This window comes from Labrus bergylta, chromosome 17, assembly GCF_963930695.1.
Source record: "Labrus bergylta chromosome 17, fLabBer1.1, whole genome shotgun sequence".
Lineage (NCBI taxonomy): Eukaryota > Metazoa > Chordata > Actinopteri > Labriformes > Labridae > Labrus > Labrus bergylta.
The window spans coordinates 22640511-22659361 of record NC_089211.1 but is presented as its reverse complement, the minus strand read 5'-3'; the positions used below and the strand labels follow the sequence as shown (position 1 = coordinate 22659361).

The following is an 18851-nucleotide window of genomic DNA, read 5'->3' as shown; positions in this document are numbered from 1 at the left end:
TAGCCTTTTAGCCTCTTCATATTTAGCGTTTAAGCCTGTTCCACAGCTCTCTATTGGGAGATTTTGGTGTTTTTCAGCACAGTCTGTTGGGCTCCTTGACCAGCAGTTGTCCTAAAAGCTGCTGCTTTGTTGAGCAGGAAACTATGGAAGCCGATTTCTGCCAGTTAAAAAAACAAAAATGAAAACTTGGCTTTGTTGAGGTTTTTTTTTTTGACTATAAAAAATTATGAGATAATGAAATAAAAACGAAATTATGAGAGAAAAAAGAGACTTTTTATCTCATTACTATGACTTTATTTATACTTATATCTAATTTCCACTTTTATTTTTTTAACTGGCAGAATTGGGCTTCCATAGAAAACACATTTTTGGACAGAAATATTCTGCACTCATCGGGGGTGGAGGGGTGGAGTTACAGGGTGAATCACTCCCATGATTCCCCGCCCAGCCTCGACATCATCTTTTGTTTATTGCATTGATTGATGGAGAGCCCCCTGGTGGCGGAATCTACATACTGCGCCTTTAATGTAACAACACCATTTCTTATAAGAATGCTTTAATTTTCTCTCACAATACATTTTGTGTTTGACAGAACATGAAATAAAACAAGAGTCTGAAGAGCAAACTAAAATATACAAACCAACATTTTAGAGTGATGGAAAGCTTTGTTCACTTCGTTGCACGAGGCAGTGAAAATCTCTCAGAACAAGATGTACTGTTCTCTCATCATCGGCAGTGTTTTGTTTTGTTCTGAAAAAAATAAAAGTGTGACATTTCTCACTTCCTGATTATTGTCCGGTTTGTAAATGATTGGCACGATGTCTGCAGTCACGGCCATCAGCGGTGTCGCAGAGAGACGAGAAGAAATCAGTCTGTGTTCGAGGCTCGTGGTTTCACACGCTGTCTTACAGTCTGGTTTCTGCCTCAGTGGACTCAAAGCGACTTTCTCGTCTCATTTCTATCATCACATCACAGTCAGTGCTGCTCACACAGAAGGCATGGTTTTACACGTTAATCTCAAATATTTCAATCGTCTCTGTGGATGGAAATCTAGCAAAAAAACATCTTCTCATGATCACAGGAAACATTCAGAGGTGGAGACACTGAAAAAATTTAAAAACATTGTCTTTTTAGGAAATAATCACCTCTGCAACGTAAAACAACCAACACAAGAGAAAAGGTAACGTTTGTAAAAAGCAAAAAAAACAAAAACTGTTAATAATGTGAGTCTGTACAAGGACAGCAGATAGCTTACAGTGTATTGCAACAATAGCAGACATCAACACTAAGACGAGACAGTTTAAGGCGTCGATTAGGAATCTTTGTCATTCATAAAAAAAAAAAAACACTGAACATGGAGGTGACCAGCTCTATCTCTTTACAGCAAACAGAACAAAAACAAAAAAAAAAACAATGAATGAGTTCCCGTCTGAGATCTCAGGATATCTCAAAGTTTTTCAAAACAGAATAAGAGGAAAAGTTGACGCTTACGGAAGCCCTAAGGGGACATGAATTCATGGGGTCAGCAATATGTTCCCTCAGCATCAGGGCTGGTTCTTCTATAATGCACGTGACATGTTTTTGCACGTACCCCTCCCTGTTAGTGTTGTAGTACTCGATATTGGTCTTGGTCTCGAGGGACTTTTTGAAAGTCTCGTCTCAGAATTGAATTTACTCCGTCTTGTCTCGGTCTCAAACTGGTTGGACTCCGGATTTTAATTCAAGACCACCACTGAACGGCTACTTTTCCACATCATCACCTGGTAAAGAAGGAAAACAGCCCTTTCTAAAAAAAACAAATAACTTAAATTAATTTGTAGTTTTTGGATTTTTAACACCCGGTTACAGCCGCAACCTTCCTGGTGATACGGTCTAAGTTTTAATTCTTATACGTGTGCATTAGTCTCTCAATGATTTTATCAATGATTTTATAAACTAACTGTTCACTCTTGTAAAGCACTTTGAACTGCAATTTAATTTGTCAGAAAGGTGCTGTATGAATAAAGTTTGATTGATTGATTGATTGATTGATTGATTGATTGACGTGCCCGCTGCACACAAGATGATGGTTTTTCAGTGATGTTTATGGTGTTAGTCTTGACTCAGTCTATGTCCCTAAATGTCTCGGTCTCGGAGCACTCTGGTCGGGTTTATGTTTTAGATATGTGACCTTGTATTCATTGCTGCAGGAAAGCTGAGGGAGCATAGACACGCTCCTGTATGAATCCAAACTATTTATTTATTTTAGTTTTCCTGTGATGATGAATCATTTCTACAGCTCGTTTAGTAATCCAAAGATAACGAGATAAACAAAAGGAGGTTTCTAGAAGACAGCTGATATAAACAGAGTTATTATCTTGACATTAATAAGTCAAGATCTTCAGGAAAAAAAACCATAAATCACTCTTTACTCCTCATCACAGCACAAAAGAGTCAAATAAAAATGTATGAAGGCATGTCCACTTAGGGCTTCCGTAGGACAACTTCTTAAAGGTATCTCAAACATGTATGGCTTTGAGAGGAGAGCCGGGGGAAAGAAACACCTTCATCTGGGTATAAATCACCGAAGACTAAGGCACCTGTGCCTTTGGTTGATACAGTGATTTGTGTTTTCTGAATCAACACACACACACACACACACACACACACACACACACACACACACACACACACACACACACACACACACAGCATCATGTCCTCCCTTTTTCATTCATGAGCATAGTTTAGAAGAGAGTGTTGATAATGGAGCCGTGAATAGGAAATAATAAAAGCTCAAGTTGTTGATGGATATCTGCAAATGATCCACTAATCACGACTTCACTTTAAAAATGTTTTATGAAATATACCATCAAGAGGATGCTGGTCTCATTGAGCTTTTAAAATGTCATAAAAGTTCCCTCAAAGAAGTTTTGCCACAACAATTTTTTTTCGTTCTCGTAGATTTATAACAAAATTGTTTCTTACATTTACGAGTTATTCGGTCTGTTAAGATTCAGGAAACTATTTAATAAAAAGTTGATTATGTTCCCAAATAGCCCAAGATGATGATGTCATATTTCCTTCACAAAGATGTTCAATGGTGAATAAGGAGTGAAGTAACCCGACAGAAGAAGCTGCTGAAACGGTTTTAAAATAGTGAATTAATTGTCAACTCTTTGAGAGATTGTTGCAGATATATTAGGAGGTGACATATCCAACAACCAAACAGTAACACTGGTTCATTTCTGACTTTTTTTTAAGCTGAAAAATTCAAATCAGATGTTACAAATGATGCATGTTAAGTGTGCCTCTCCTGCAGTACTTCCTTGTAACCACCAGAGGGCAGACACATCAAATAAATCTCCTCATCTGAACAGGCTTCTCTTGTCTGTTTCTCTAAATGCAAATCATATCAAACAACCACATGAAACTAGACTTCTCTCCGCTGCAGGGTTTGAGATCTTGTAAATTAGTGTAACAGAAAAAAACAAACAAAAAAAAACATGTTTAAGCCGGAGCTGGCTTTGCATCAGCTGGATCATAAAATTGTTCTGGAGCTCATTCATACTTCCTGTCGTGACTTCAGACACAGCTACTTGGACGACAGTTTTGCACCGCGCCTACAGAAGTGGAACAATGAAAGCATCCTTCAACAGTCAGTGTAGTTTTATAGCAAAAGCTTGTTCGGACGCTCACTCTCACTCGCTCCATGATTTATTTTGACTGTATTTGGGTGCAACTTCCTACAGTTTAGTGTCACAAAGCTCTGTGTGTGTGTCATCTGTTGGTTTTTATATTGTTTCATCACAGAATCAGCGCCTACTGTTTTTAAACCTGGGTCCTAGCTTTAATATTTGGGGTTTAAATGAATGTTTAAAAAGAATCTAGTTAAAGAAATAATCATCAGGGCAAACATGTCGGACCACTAGATTTTGCCACTGACCGGCTCAGATTGTTACTCTAACATCTGACAGCATTCTTAGAAGAGATCCCTACACATATAGGCAGTTTTGTTGAAGAGTAAGATCCAATCATAGACTGTGTAAAACTCAGACGTGGTCTCAGTGGCATCGACTGCTGGTTTCTGAAGAGGCAGTTTAACCATGTTAGAAAAAGCTGACTCTGATGGAGAAGTAGGCAAAGAGGTGGAGTTGCCGAGGCGGGATGAATAAATATCTTGGGAACTGAAACACGCCCCTCTAGCTCGTCTAGCTTGAAAACAGCCCAAAAAAGCAAAGAGTTTAAGGTCAGTAAAAGGATTAAGTTAGGATTGAAGACTAGCCTCCAGGAAACAGCTCCAACAACGGCATCCAGCTGTCTGTCAACTCGGACACGCGACTCAATAGCCTCAATACTATCAGAACAGATGCATCAGAACCTGAATGCATCTTTTTTATTTGTTGTATTTTATCTCTGCATGAGACCCTTGGTGACACAGTGTTGTTGTATTTGTGAGTGTAATTCCAATACTGACCTGTAGGTGGAGTCTTGGCTTATGCTGGACTCCAGGTCATTTCAGCCAAGTGTGTGAATGAAGTTTTCAGCGTGCAGCAAGTTTAATTTGAGTTTAATTTGAGTTTAATTTGAGTGTAACTAATTGCATTTTGTTCTGTAATTACTGGAAGAGGTAAATAAACAGATCTGCATATCCAGAATGATGCTATGCATTGGATATTGGATTTGTTGCATCGGCAAGAACACACTTCCAAACTAGATCCAATTCACCCCTCAGTTGCCGACTAAGCACAATACTGGGTTTGTTTGAAAGCTTTATAGGATAAGTTTTAAGAAAATTAAACCCCACTGGAGTTTTTTAAGAATAAAGAAATTAGCTAAAAGGACTAAAACTGCATTTTGAACCAGGCTGTAAACGTGTTTATTTCTCATGTAAAAAACTGTTTGTTTTTTTAACATGAGCCCTGATGGGGATTCCTTGGCTTTTGCAGCCAGCCCCAAGTGGTCACTCGATGAACTGCAGTTGCGTTGCACTCCTGCATTTAGCTACATGTTTGAACAGCTGAGGTTGCAGCTTGTTTGAAACCAGAACAGAAGTTGTTACATCGCTCTCATTAAAAGGCACCCGACTCCATTGACAAAACGAAAAAAAGTAACCGTACCTCCCAGGATACAGGAGTTGCTGATCTACCGCCACCTCAATTGTGTGACACATTGTTTAGGATACAAACTGCAACAACTCCCGTGTGATGCGACATAAAACTCCCTTCAAGTCAACGACGTCTTTTGGTTGTAGAAAAATGTGACAACTGTTCTGTTAAGTTAAAAAATATGTATCGCACTCTTTTAACAAAAAAACGTCTATCTGTCTCTGAGGGATTATTCTGCAGCCAGTGCACACACACACTGTTTACCGGAGCAACTCAATAACTTTAGTACCTATCAGTCATGTAGACCCCGACATATATTAGTAGTACCAGGATTAAAAAGACCTGAACTCTCCTGTATACAGTATAAATGTGTTCCTTCATTTGTTTCACAGTGCACAATGAGCGATGACTTAGAAGAAGTTATTCTTAAAAAAAAAAAAAAAAAATGTGTGGGTGAAATGATTCACCACCTGGTAAAACCCAGCAGGCATCACAAAAACAAGCCTTCTTCCATGTCATGTCTTGCTGAAAAAAATGTAGAAAAAAGTGTCCACCTGGCTGGTTCTCCCCTTCTGATTGGACCCTGGGTCTACTCTGGGTCTCCCCTTTCCTAAATCTCTAAGCGAGTTCTTTCTTTACGGGGGCCAACAGACGCATGATTGCTCAGTTCTTGGTCCTTAACACAAGTCAAAATATCCCCCAAACTTTGGACACAACACAGCAGAAGTATTTTCAGCAGAGCACCTTTAAAAGTCGTCAATTTTGAATTTGAGTAACTCCACATTTACAGACCAGCGCGAACAGAGCGATCCCTCTTAGTGCTGTTTTTCTGTCATTACCTCACGGTTGGTCACCGTCTTAATCGCCTCAATTGTTTTACAGCAACTGGCAGATGTAGAAAAGAAAAAAGGGGGTTTAAAGACAAAGAAAGAGATAAAGAAAGAGCGACGTTAAAGTGCAGGTTTCTGTAGTGTTACGCTGTATGTTACAGATTGTCAGTCAACTCTCAAAGGTTCACACAGAAGAAGTGCTTTCTAGAAATACTCATCAGGGCCGTCGAGTGGACAAACAAAAGAGTGGGCGGGGTCATGAGACACATGTCAGCGATGTGTGCTCTCTGCGTCCCTGATCAACCAGCGTCTGGCAGTGAATATGTCCACGGGGTTACCTGGGAGGTCACAGAGCTCCCCCCCCCCCCCCACCACCCCCCAGGCTTATTGTTCCTTCGCAGGGCCGCGTCACTTGTCCTGCCCCGCTCAGAGCGAATCGGGTGTGAGGATGGAGGCCGAAGGTCAAGAAGGCGGCGGAGGACGCAGGCTCTTACACTTCATCTCGTCCAAGCCCTTCCAGTATTTGTAGTTCTCCGACAGATGCTCCATGAGACCGGGCAGGTTGGCGAAGGCTGAGGGGGGATCATGGGAAAATTCACATGTGGTTAAGACAAAATCAAACTGCAGAAAAATAAAAAAACACCACAAGAATATTTCATTTGAATGGTTGTAATTAGGGCTGGGCAACGATTAAAAGTTTTAACCGCGTTAATCGCATGAGTTCTTGTGATTAATCACGATTAATCGCATTGTTATGCGCAAAATCCAATAATGAATTCAAAAGTAGTGTATAGCGCACTTTTATTGTAAATGTACTTCTCAACTTAAACAATATAATCAAAGCAAATAAATACAAAACTAAAGCTTATTGCCACTGCAAGGGCATAATGTCGTCCTGTTTGTTATATAAAAAAAAAAAAAACTGCCCAGAAAGGTTTTAGGCTAAGAGGTATAATGAAAATGTCGGGACGCCATTTTTAAAGTGGGGGAGAGTGTGACAGGTCAATTGAGAACATTGATGTTTATTGTTTGGTTATCGGGGACCCCACAAACACATTTTTGTTGTACTTGTCATTTTGAAATTCTAAGGAAACTAGAAAACTAGTTTCCTTAGTTTTAGTTTATAAACTTTTTGAATTCATCTTCAAAGTTGCTCATGTTAATGTATTTTTCTGAACTGCAACATTATTCAAACAGTTCATGTTGACATGTTATTAATTAGATGTGCAGCATAATCTACACCACTAGGTGGAGTCTGTGAGTGACAGTGACATGCAGGAGTTCAGAGAATATATTCAGAGATATTTTGGAGTATTTATCAAGTACTCCGGTGATAAGAAAATTCAACTTCACAGTGGTTACAGATAACTTTGGCTCTGTCGACTGCGCCGTCTGGAAGAACTTAAAAATGAAAATGGCCATGTAAAAGTTCTGTACCCTTCTCCATGCTTGATTATACGCCAATCAATTTCCTGTTTCCTGTTTCCTGTGAGCGCTGCAGTAAGCAACATACTAGGCTCACTCACGATGGAATTTTACGAAATTAAAGCCAGTGAGCAACAGACTTTTACAATAAGAAAATAAATAATAAAAACTGCGTTAATGCGAGATAAAATAATTGTCTGCGATAATTGATTAATTAGTTAACGCAAAAATAACGAGTTAACGTTCCCAGCCCTAGTTGTAATGTTTTACAGTCATGGTCGTGTTATAAAAGTTTGTCAGGGAGTGAATATTAGATTTGGACATTAGGGTCTGTCTTTGTGGAGTTTTTAAAAAAACGTGCTGTCCCGTTGGTATTTAACCATTTCGAGCCCTTGCAGCCTCATGCAACTCAATCACTTTCCAATGAAGTCAGGGTTTAAAAATCAGGGTTTAGGGAGGAAATCGAGATTCAGCTCTGGAGGCCTTCAGTTGATTTTGATGTTTTTTTTGCAAAATTTTTCAATATCTTTTCTTTTCTGTGTTTTTGAGTCTGCAGCATTAACGCCCTGTGTACATTCACAGCTTTATATCGCACTGGCAGCGCGCACAACCTCAGATTCAGAGTTTGGTTTTAATACCTCAGTCTGCTTAAAGGCTTTCTATGTGATTTTTCACACTTAAATATAATATAAATCAAGTATCTCCTCTGAAAATAACTCTGTGAGTCATGACTGTCTACAATGGGTGTAACACCCGAGTCCCACTGTCTGTGATGTTTTCAGAGTTTTCAGAGTCCTATCTTCAGTTTGTTTACATCGCCAGGACGGCCGGCTGACTCCTCCCCTCGTGTATAAAAGTTGTTTAATTGAGGGACTAGAGAAAAGAAGAATAACATACTGTACTCACTGCTTAACTGTGTTTCTAGATCACGCTCATTTCAGGTAAATTTACATGCAGTGTGAAGATACCAGCATAATAAAGATCGCTAGCATTAGCATGCTAACACAACAATGCAGCGCGAGTTGTTTTGGTTTCATGCTGGTGCTCAAGGGCGACATCTGCTGGATCAAAAAATCACATATAAAGCCTTTAATGTTTCACTTTATTTAGGAAAATAAATAAATCATATCCAGGTATCAGCATCTCTAGACCTCTAGACCAAAAAAGTTCTGAGGCAGAGGTTGAGCTCAGGACACTGAGCACTGAAAAAACTGAACTGCATGGGCTTAGTAATTAAAATGAGCGCTGCCAGAGGAAACAACAGCTTTAGTGAACACAGGCTCTAAATCATTTTGAGCTTGTCTGCTGTTAATGCAGATGCTTCGGCTTTTTGCAGCACATTTTTTCATTTTCAGTTTTTTGCTGTCATTGCATTTATATCCACTTTGCACCGTTTCTGAAATTGCTGCATGTTTTTTTTTTCCCTAAACTATGTCACCGTATGATTCTCTTCTTAAATGAAAATAAAGACATACTCTTCTCTGTGAAGCTAGAAAATACTTTTTCCAGGAACAGATTCCGTCGACTGTCCTGAGACGACACACACAGCTCCTCTTCCTGTTATCACTCAACATGAACTTTAAGCAGGAAGATGTTTTTCTATGAGGGTGTGTGCGGTTCATGTACAGTGTCTACTGTTATGTACACTCTGCAATGTTGTCCCACATTTAAGGACACACACACACACACACACACACACACACACACACAGCATTCGGTCCGCAGTGTGTGTGTTCTCAGTTCACGACCTGCTGTTGTTTACATCTCAATTTCCGCCCTGTTGCTGACCCGCGGAGAATCTCTGGACTAACATCGACCTCATGATGGTCTGACAGCGACCCAGTGACCCCCCTTCAACTAAGAGAGGCTACATGTGTGTTTTTATGTTTGTGTGTCCTCGTCTCCTCTCGGCTCTCAAGCGATCATGAACCCCCGTCATCCCCTCCTCTCTTTTTTTCCAAACTTTTCCTCCCCAGACGCCCTCGCACTTTTCTCTTTGTCCCACTGACATTTGAAATCTTTCCGTGACATCAGAGCTGTGTTGACAGTAAACAAGTTCCCCTCTTGGGGAGCCTTAAACTAAAAGGGAAATTCAGTGGGAGTGAGGGGAACTAGAAGCACTGTAAGTCACATCCCTTCTTACCTCTCTCAATTTTTCCTGAACTCTGCCTGAAAGATGAAGACTTCTTTGAAGGCAGAGACAGAGCACGGGAATGATGAGCTGAATGTTTCAGGTTCTGTTTCATCCTAATATTTTGTAACATTTAATCTTTTGCACATATGAAGTGATCACAAATGAGTGTTGAGATTTAGGGGTCTATAACCAGGCTGGCTTCTACTTAAAGTTGAGAATAAATCTCAATAGATGTACGCTCCTCGTTATCACAAACGTCTGACGATATGAAAAATGTTTTGTGAATAATCAAATGGAATCTTTCAAGTATCAAATAGTGCTTTCACACTTGCACAAAACTCCTGATTTTTTTTTTTTTTGGAAGTTTTCAGGGTGAATTCTATGTGTGAATTCAAACAGCCATATTTTTCACTCAGACTCTATCCGGAGTTTCTCCTGCCAGCCCTCTAGAATTGTTTCCACATTGAGTCTGAGTGAGCTGATGTGAGAACACAGCAGGATATTCTCAGGAGAATTCACCTCGAGCGAGTTGGAGGGGGCGTTGGCGTTTATTCCTTGCAATTGGTGCACGGTGCATAGACTGTCTGCACGCGACCAGTGTGATCTCCGTGCACTAGGGCTGGGAACCTTTGTGTCTCACAATTTGATTCGATTTTGATTCTTGGGGGTCAAAATGATTCTGAATTCAAGATTCAAAGTCTATTTGTTTATGAGTACATTCTTGACTATCTACTCCAGTCATCTGTGAGACTGGCTGAATGTCTTGTTGCTCCATTCTACTGAGTTAAAAAGCTAGCCTTAGCACTTAGCAAGGCGTGACTGATTAGCCCAAAAAATACCTATTTTAGGAAGTTATGAATCGATTTAGAATCTCAGAAGATAAGAATCAAACATTTTTACATAAATCGTTTTTTCTCCCACCTCTACCTTGCATGTAATTAAACGGTTGCATTATGTTTTCTGTTCCCCAGTATGTTCTTCTTCGCTCTTTTGTTGATATTATGAAATGATATTTCTGTCAAACTACACAAAGCATTGATATAGAGGCAAATATTCTCATTATAGCGTCGTATAGTGGACTGTTGCTTTGTTCCTTTTACCCCGTGTGACACTGACACAGTAGTCTCCCGCTGTGAGGTGCGAGAGACTACTGTGAACAACCAGATCAGGAGGATTTTAGGGGCAGTCCTCCTGCAATTCCCAGTAACATTTCAGGAGAGCGTACATGTGTGAACCTGAGAGCAGACACTCTGCAGGGCAACCGCCGCAGTAAGAGGTGACAAAGCTCCACAAAGCCAATTACTTTAAGTGTTTAAGATGTTTCTGAGTAAACATTTAAGCTAACCTCTTCCTAACACAGTCAGACGCCTGTATAAATATGCACAGAGCTTTATTTTTGGAACACACACTCCCTACTTGGAATTGAAATTGAAACGAAAATAACAAAAAAAATAAAAATAAAGACACACTGCAAAAGAGGACAAATCCAAAAAGTTCTCACCATCCCAGGCGTCGAACATATCCGTGATGAAGTAGTCGATGAAGGAGATCTGAGATTTGGGGACGCTGCAGGTGTTTCTGTCAAACACTGGCATCACCACGGGCAGCCCCTGTCTCTTCTCCTCGTCCGTCTGCACGGCAAACACACAAAGATGACAATTAAATGACCATACCAAGTTAATACACATAAAAATCTTTACATGAAAAACTGCAGCTTGGAATATAAAAAGTCCAAAAATAAGATCAAGTATTGAAAGTAAGTAAAAGACAGACACACTGCTGCTTAACTATTCTTTTTTTAACCTGACATTATTCACGCTGAGCCGTGTGTTTGTGTGTTCCCCCCCCATCACCTGGGCAAAGTACTCCTCAGAGATCCGCCCGGCCCACTCGATGCACAGCTCGAGCGGCCTGCAGGGGTTGGCCACGTCTGCACACTTGATCAGCATCCTCTTGATGAGCAGGCGGTTCTCCGGAGAGTTCCTGATGTTGGCCTGACCCTCACAGTCGCTGTTCATGCTCTGTTGGAGAGAGAAAAAAAATGCAAACCACTCCTTCAAACGCTACATGGACCTTCTTTCTAAAATCATCTTTATTGCAGTGTTAATATTTTTAATAATGACGACGTTTGCAGGGACGGTGAACATTGCCATGGTTACAGCGTGCTCCACCAATCCAGAGATGTCACTGTGACACTCTAAGATTGTGGGTGATGTAGTTCTTATGTAGTTCACAAATAAATGCTGTTTCTCGTTAAATCAAGGTTGACATCATATGAACTTGCGTCTTTTGCAGGAGCATTTATCGCAACACATTTTTCTCACACTCACGCTTGTGCAGGTCTCTTCTATGGCGGCCATCGGCTTGTTGATGCTGTTGACGAACTTGCTGACGTGCTCAAAGTGTCGGGTCATCTCCGTGGCCAGAACCATGTCAATAATGGCCTGTCGAAGCGTCCGGAACTGGTTCCTATCAGGAGAAGAAAAAGGATCAGGTTAAGGAGTAAAGGCCATTAATGTAAATCATGCTAGCGGAGGCCAAAATACCTGCTTCTAACTGACCTGTCTGTGTTTTTAAAGATGTTGCTCTTGGTGTCTCGGACAGTGAGCTGGAAGGCGAGGGCGGCGTGGTGGCTCTCCAGCACGGCCGTGTCGTTGTACAGGATTGCCAGTTCGCTGCCGGCGTTGCACAGGAATGAGTTGGTCCGGCCCGGGTGGTCCACGTCGTGCACTGTGGCTGCTATAAGAGCCGCCACCTCGTCCAGCTGGTCCAGACTGCCCTGAAGGAATCAACAGAGAAAGGAGACATTTTCACACATGCACAAAACTTTTCAGGGAATGCTCTCTGCTCAGGAAAACCCTTGATCAAGGAATAAAACGGAAAGAAACCACGAAGAAGCAAATTTCAAAACAAATTTCTTAAGATCAAGAGGTATTTATGGTATATAAATCCAAACTTGTGTCATTCTACCGACCTTGACCCGCTCCTTGCGCAGGAAGTAGGCCGTAGCATGCAGCACGTCTGCGGCGTGTGTGGAGTTGTGGTAGGAGTTGGAGGAGTGGTAGCTGCTCTCCATGAGCTGCAGCCAGGAGCGCAGCGTGGCCTCCGAGCAGCTCAGAAAGTCACATACGCCGAAACTCGTGAAGATCTTCAGCCCGAGGTACGTCAGCGGCCTGCAGAGAATATCACAGGAAAACACGAGCTGAATGGACAGCAGTGTGTTTTAAACCTCGGCAAAGTTTTCTGGCTAACTAGCTGCTAGCTAAACCTGAACATTCACAATACAGATATGAAAGTGAGGCCTTTGTTCTCATCTAAATCGATCAAAAGAGTGAATGATATCTGAAACATATCTTTGCATACTGTGCATTAACATGACAGAAATACGATCCTCCCAATACGTTTTCTTTTTATTTCTCTCATCCAGAAGAGACATCATCATTTATTCAAAGTCAGAATTAAGTGCTTTATTGATAACAAAATGATATGCTATCCAGAGTCGCTGCTTGTCAACAGGCAAGGCAGATAACTGCTTGGGGTACCCGCACCACTGAGGGGCCCCCGAGGGCTGAAAAACTTTAAACGCTTTATTTTTCACACTTAAATATAATATAAATCAAGTATATCCTCTGAAAATAACTCTGTGAGTCATGACTGTCTACAATGGGTGTAACACCCGAGTCCCACTGTCTGTGATGTTTTCAGAGTTTTCAGAGTCCTATCTTCACTTTGTTTACATCGCCAGGACGGCCGGCTGACTCCTCCCCTCGTGTATAAAAGTTGTTTAATTGAGGGACTAGAGAAAAGAAGAATAACATACTGTACTCACTGCTTAACTGTGTTTCTAGATCACGCTCATTTCAGGTAAATTTACATGCAGTGTGAAGATACCAGCATAATAAAGATTGCTAGCATTAGCATGCTAACACAACAATGCAGCGCGAGTTGTTTTGGTTTCATGCTGGTGCTCAAGGGCGACATCTGCTGGATCAAAAAAAAAATCGCATATAAAACCTTTAATGTTTCACTTTATTTAGGAAAATAAATAAATCATATCCAGGTATCAGCATCTCTAGACCGCATATAAAGCCTTTAAAACCACATCAGTAGCTCAAAATGCGCAAACTTTGCAATGACAGTAGGACGCCTCCCTAATGGGGCCCCATCTGACAGCATTGCCCTGCTTACGAAATCATGTATTATTCTTGTGAAAACCAAAGCTCGTTAATGAAAATCACAGGAAGAGGAAGAGCATTTTGACACTTCTAGATCAAATAGTGGCTGGAGGGGCCCTTAACTTATTTTTGCCGAGGGCCCCAGCGGACTCGAGAATCGCCACCGATGATATCCATGCAACAAGCAATACATTTATTTTCCGAACTCATGAATCGGCAGTGATTTTACCTCTTGTGTGTCGCTGCCTCCAGCTTCAGGATGTTGAACTCCCAGCACTCCTCATCGTTCAGCATCTCGGCGATGGATGGAGGGACGTCATTCAGAGTGACGGGGATCGCCAGCTGGCTCTGGCTCATATCTAGTAGAGTACATACACACTCAGTTACACACACACACACACACACACACTGTCCAAGGTGGTTTGACCATAAAAGGGGCAAACAGAGAGAGAGAGCTCTGTGGGGGATTTAAACGATAAATGTCTGTACCCGCCTTGGTATATACATGTTCAAACACACTGGCTTAACGTCTCACTTTATAAATCAGCTCCTTTGAGACGGTGATTACATGAACGGTGTTTGATGAGATTGTTTAAAAAAAAACGTCTGAGAGCAGAGGCAGGGCTCTTTGTTTCAAGTTGATGAACAAGAAGACGAGTTCACTGAAAAAGAGACTCTCCCCTTCAGATCCTCTCTCGGCTAAGTGTCCTTGTGACTTTAATCATTGTAATGGAGATGACATAATACGGCGTTAACACCCCTAGAAGGCTCCCAAGAACATTGTGATATCTCCAGTAACCACATTAATATTTATATATTCATGTGATTCAGTCACGGCAGCAGACCTTGTGTTTCATAATATCTGTAATAATGAAGAATGAATTTGATTTCTTTCTCCTTTGACTCTTCTTCTCTGTCTTTTAATTTAATTTTATATAACTAATTTGTTTGTTTGCCCTTCCTAAAGATGTTAAATATTGTAGAGAAAGGGAAGAAAACCTTGATGGAGGGAAAAATGTATGAATTTATGTAACACAGATCCAAGCTACTTTAAACAAACTGTAATACATGTTTCTGTATTGTAAGTGCTATTTTTTAGTATTTCCACATCACTGCGGGGACACAACCTCTTTGACACCACACCACCTATAAAAATGGAAAATATTGTCATCCTTATGTTGAATATAAATATGTGTACTGTATGTTAAGACATGATGACAATAAAAAGTAATAAAAAAATAATCAAGGCTGAACCCTCTTCATTTCTCCCATCCTGCCCTGATCAATACCCCTCCACACACCATCTATACCACTTTATGAGTGACTTTGTTTTGTTGAGAAAATGACATTTTTCTATGTATTTTGATGATTATTCAAATTCAGGCTGAGCTCAAGCCTCCAAGAGAAATTTCTGTGATTTTGGGGGTTTTCCAAATCTCCCAGACTGCTGGTAACATCTGGATTAACAAGGTTTTCAAACCCCAACCCTGATAACATTACTGAACTGATACGATCCTGCTTTGAAATATGAATCTACTCTTAATTTACATTATTACAACATGTTGGAAAGTCCAGACACTTTCTTTGTTGTACAAACGCAACTGTTAAAGGAAGAGCTCGTTTTAAGGGGAGACTCCAATACTTCTTTGAAACTTACTTTTGCAGAAGACATATTCATTTCCAGAGAGTCTCCGTAGCCCATCCTGGAGAGAGAAAAAAACAAATACAAGACATTTTTTTAAATAACTGTATCCAATGAATATCATCTTTAGAATTGGTTTCTCTTCCCTTCTGAATATATTTTCAGTAGCAGAAGAAGTCCTAAGAAAGGACTTGTAAAATGCAAAATGGGTCAAAATGGAGACAATATTTGACAGATCAATGGATAAGGTGTTAGGTGGTTTGCCCCACTCATTCTGACAACTTTATGTCGTTTACCTCCCTTTCACTGTTTTATTTTTTATTTTATTTTTTTATTTTATTTTATCATGTAGATTATGAGCAGCTATTTAAAGACTCCCTTGTGAACTGCACTACTTAGGTTGTGACCTAAAATTGAACATGTCTAAATGTCTGGCAATTATTCTGATGTTATGTTTATGTTTGATGTTTTTCTGTTGAAAAAAATAATAGAAAAGTTTTAGTGGCAACAAAAGAATAAAAAAAAATAAATAGAATTAGTTTCTCGAGATCTCAACTTATTCCGTCATCATCTTAAAAATTGTGGTTGTCTTAGACCACGACATGCCACGCTGCTGTTCCCCTCACTAATGAGACAAGTTCAGCATGTTTCTAGATATATGAGATGAGACCTCAAAAACAACCAGAACGTACTCGTTATCACTGAAAAAGAAGGGTGATTAAAACATATGGATGCATGTCTGCTTTGGGCTTCCGTACATCTCCAAGTTTACAAAAACATATCATGTAACATATCACATTAAGCCTATTGCAGATTGTTTTAATCCAGACACATTGGATGTTTCCGTGCAGTGACTCACCTCACTGTGGGTGTTCTTTCACGAGTTTTAAGAAGTAAAGAATCAAATACTCTGTTGGCATTTAAAAAAAAAAGATCTGATTTGATTTTGGAGGCCAAAGACGATGTGATCAGACGAGAATGCACGTTCAATATCAAAGGTGTGAGATAAGAACCTCTCCTTAAGAAGCGGATCGAGCACATGTACTTATGAATGAATGAAATGTATCACTCTTGCTGCTTACGTTCATGAGCCCCCCGACCAGGTCGTTGGTGTGGGGGTCGTCTTCTTTGGAGGCGAGCTGCGGGGAGTAGAGCTCGGTGGTTCTCAGGATCTCCAGCACGCGGTCCAGAGCCTCGGCCACCGTCACCGGACTGCTCTCCTGCGCTGCGTTTATGATGTTGATCACCTGAGGGACAAGGGACAGAAACGTCTCTATTCTGCTTCAACAGAGCCTCCATACAAAACACAGAGTCCCTCTGCACGCCATGCTGGAACACAGAGCGCTCCTTTCACTGTGCATGGTTCATATGATCTCATAAAAAACTCTTCTGGGGGAAAGAAAAGCTCCTTTAAGGACCTCGGAGCATCACAGGACCTGCAGGAGGGGACAGTTCTATTAACTGTCTTTTATCCAAAATCTGATGTGGCCTCCACTCTGCTCTGGGTCATTGTTGCTCACGGTACCTTCACATCATGATAACGGGGTTGTGGAGAATTCAAAGATCAATCCCTGATCGTCTCTGAACAGTTTTCATTTATATGTTATGTTCTCAAATAAAGCCAAGGACTAAAAACACATCATGCTCTTCAAACATTTACTGTAACTAAACAGACATTAAGGAAACATGCTATGTTGAAGTGCTGGCTTCTCTGACAACAATGCAGCAGCCAGTATGTCCTCCTTCTAACTTTAGATTCTGCTCCTGAATGCTCTGGATTTGTTTGGACCAGAGAAGGTAGGCGGTTTTAAGGCGAGCCCCCACATTGGCCGTTTTGGACGCCCCTTGGTTTGCCAGATATGAGAGCAGTTATCAGGTCAACAGGTGTTGCAGCGATGGAAGCGGGTCAAGAGAAGTGGTTCAGATAGAAGTGATTATACCCGACCTAAAAAGCCTCTGCATGTTTCTAATAAGCTCCACGAGCAGAAACGTGCTCAAACTAGGATCAATATTGGAGATGCTTTTGAAAAATGGAGAGAGGTTAGAACACAGAAAGGTTTACAGACCCATGCAGAGCTGGATAAACACTGAAGCTTCAGAGTCCACCACATGGTGACCTGACTCTAGAGAGGAGGGGGCGGGGGGAGACAGCTCTCTCTAATGTTTTGAATTTGGACTGCAGTACCCATTTTAAACACTAGGTGTCCGTGTTATGTATTGCTCCTTTAAGAGAGGCAAAGTTTTTGAATGTCTATCTAGAATCAAATATATTTGGTGGTACCATGTATTACAGAAGCCTTAGCTGTTGGTTTAAGTTGTCGTTCTTTCACTGTTTGTGCAAAAAGTGTAACTGCTGGCGGTTTTGTACCTTAGTGATGGGAGCTTCGATGGTCATGGAGTGAATCCTGGCGACAGAGGAATATCTCCGGTTCTGTAAACCTGAAGCTGCAAAAAAAAAGAAAAGAACAAGAAAAGGTGATTCTCAGACGGTCCAGCCTAAGGACCCACCACCAACTACGTCACGCAAAACTGCGACCCAGCTTTGGGATTTTTTTTAACCAATCAGATTTATTTTTTGACAGAGCAAAGAAACAGAACAAACATGTTTAAAAAGCACTTCATCGACTTCTTTACACAGTTTTCTTTCTCCCCGGATACACCTCAGCGACCCACTGAAAATGACTTCACGGCCCACTTTTCGGTCCCGATCCTACTGTTGAGAAACCCTGATTTAGCCCTGACTATAAATCATTTTACACAAGGCCTGTTGTTAGCTCCAAACGAAACACTTGATGAAGTGAAGGAAGGACGTAAGGAAATTTAAATAGAAGAATTTAAGAAATATAAATGTCAAGAAAATGTGAAGGAAAGAGAACATGAGAGGAGATAAGGGGAAATTGATTTGATTGAAGAGTAGACGCAGAAGAAGAAGAAGAAGCACTCAGCTGATTCCTGAAAATAGCAGCAGCTGTTGAGTTGAAGAGAGCGACCTGTGATGTCATCAGCCCACGCCGTCTCTCTTTAGTTCAAGTGCCGACTATCAAACAGTCTGACTCACGCTCTCTCTTCTATTCTTCTTCTGCTTCTTTGTGTTCTTACTTTACCCTCAGCGCAGTTATCTCATTACTGCCGTCCGTCTGATTCTACTGCTTATCTCCCCGCAGACTCTGCAGCTCTCCATTCATCCAAACGGAGGCTGAAAGGAAAGATAAAAAAAAAACACTGAATGGTCTCACCGTCACTACCGCGAGAGCTGAGCGATCGGGACTCAATCGAGTCTTTCCTCCTGTCGCGGTGACGTTGAGAATGGCACTCTGTGGATGGGAAACAGTGGTCATTAGTTTGGACATATACATGAAGGTATATGCAAGTTTTATTTAGCTTCTTTCGCATTCGACACAATTTGTGCTCTTATGAATTTATGAACTTCAGGCTGAGAGAGACTGTATTTATTTTTTCTGAATTGGACTTTTCTGTCTTTGGAATAATCTAACTTCAATAATTACAGCTAACTAGTAAGGGACCCCTGAAGGCTCACAAACTGAAACCAAAGCAGGG

At 40.9% G+C, this 18851-nt stretch overlaps 1 protein-coding gene across 1 annotated transcript in view; it reads right to left on the bottom strand.

Annotated features, from left to right (window-relative positions):
• Positions 1-539: 539 nt before the first annotated feature.
• pde8b (phosphodiesterase 8B) overlaps positions 540-18851 on the bottom strand; it is a 46992-nt gene continuing 28680 nt past the window's right edge. The window contains exons 12-22 of the mRNA XM_065965476.1: positions 18530-18607; positions 17662-17738; positions 16376-16540; positions 15309-15354; positions 13881-14010; positions 12451-12649; positions 12038-12255; positions 11807-11945; positions 11330-11497; positions 10978-11107; positions 540-6489 (exon numbers count right to left, since the gene is read on the bottom strand). Of these exons, the coding sequence (XP_065821548.1) occupies positions 6380-6489; positions 10978-11107; positions 11330-11497; positions 11807-11945; positions 12038-12255; positions 12451-12649; positions 13881-14010; positions 15309-15354; positions 16376-16540; positions 17662-17738; positions 18530-18607 (1460 nt within the window). The 3' untranslated portion in view covers positions 540-6379. The remainder of the gene's footprint in view (positions 6490-10977; positions 11108-11329; positions 11498-11806; positions 11946-12037; positions 12256-12450; positions 12650-13880; positions 14011-15308; positions 15355-16375; positions 16541-17661; positions 17739-18529; positions 18608-18851) is intronic.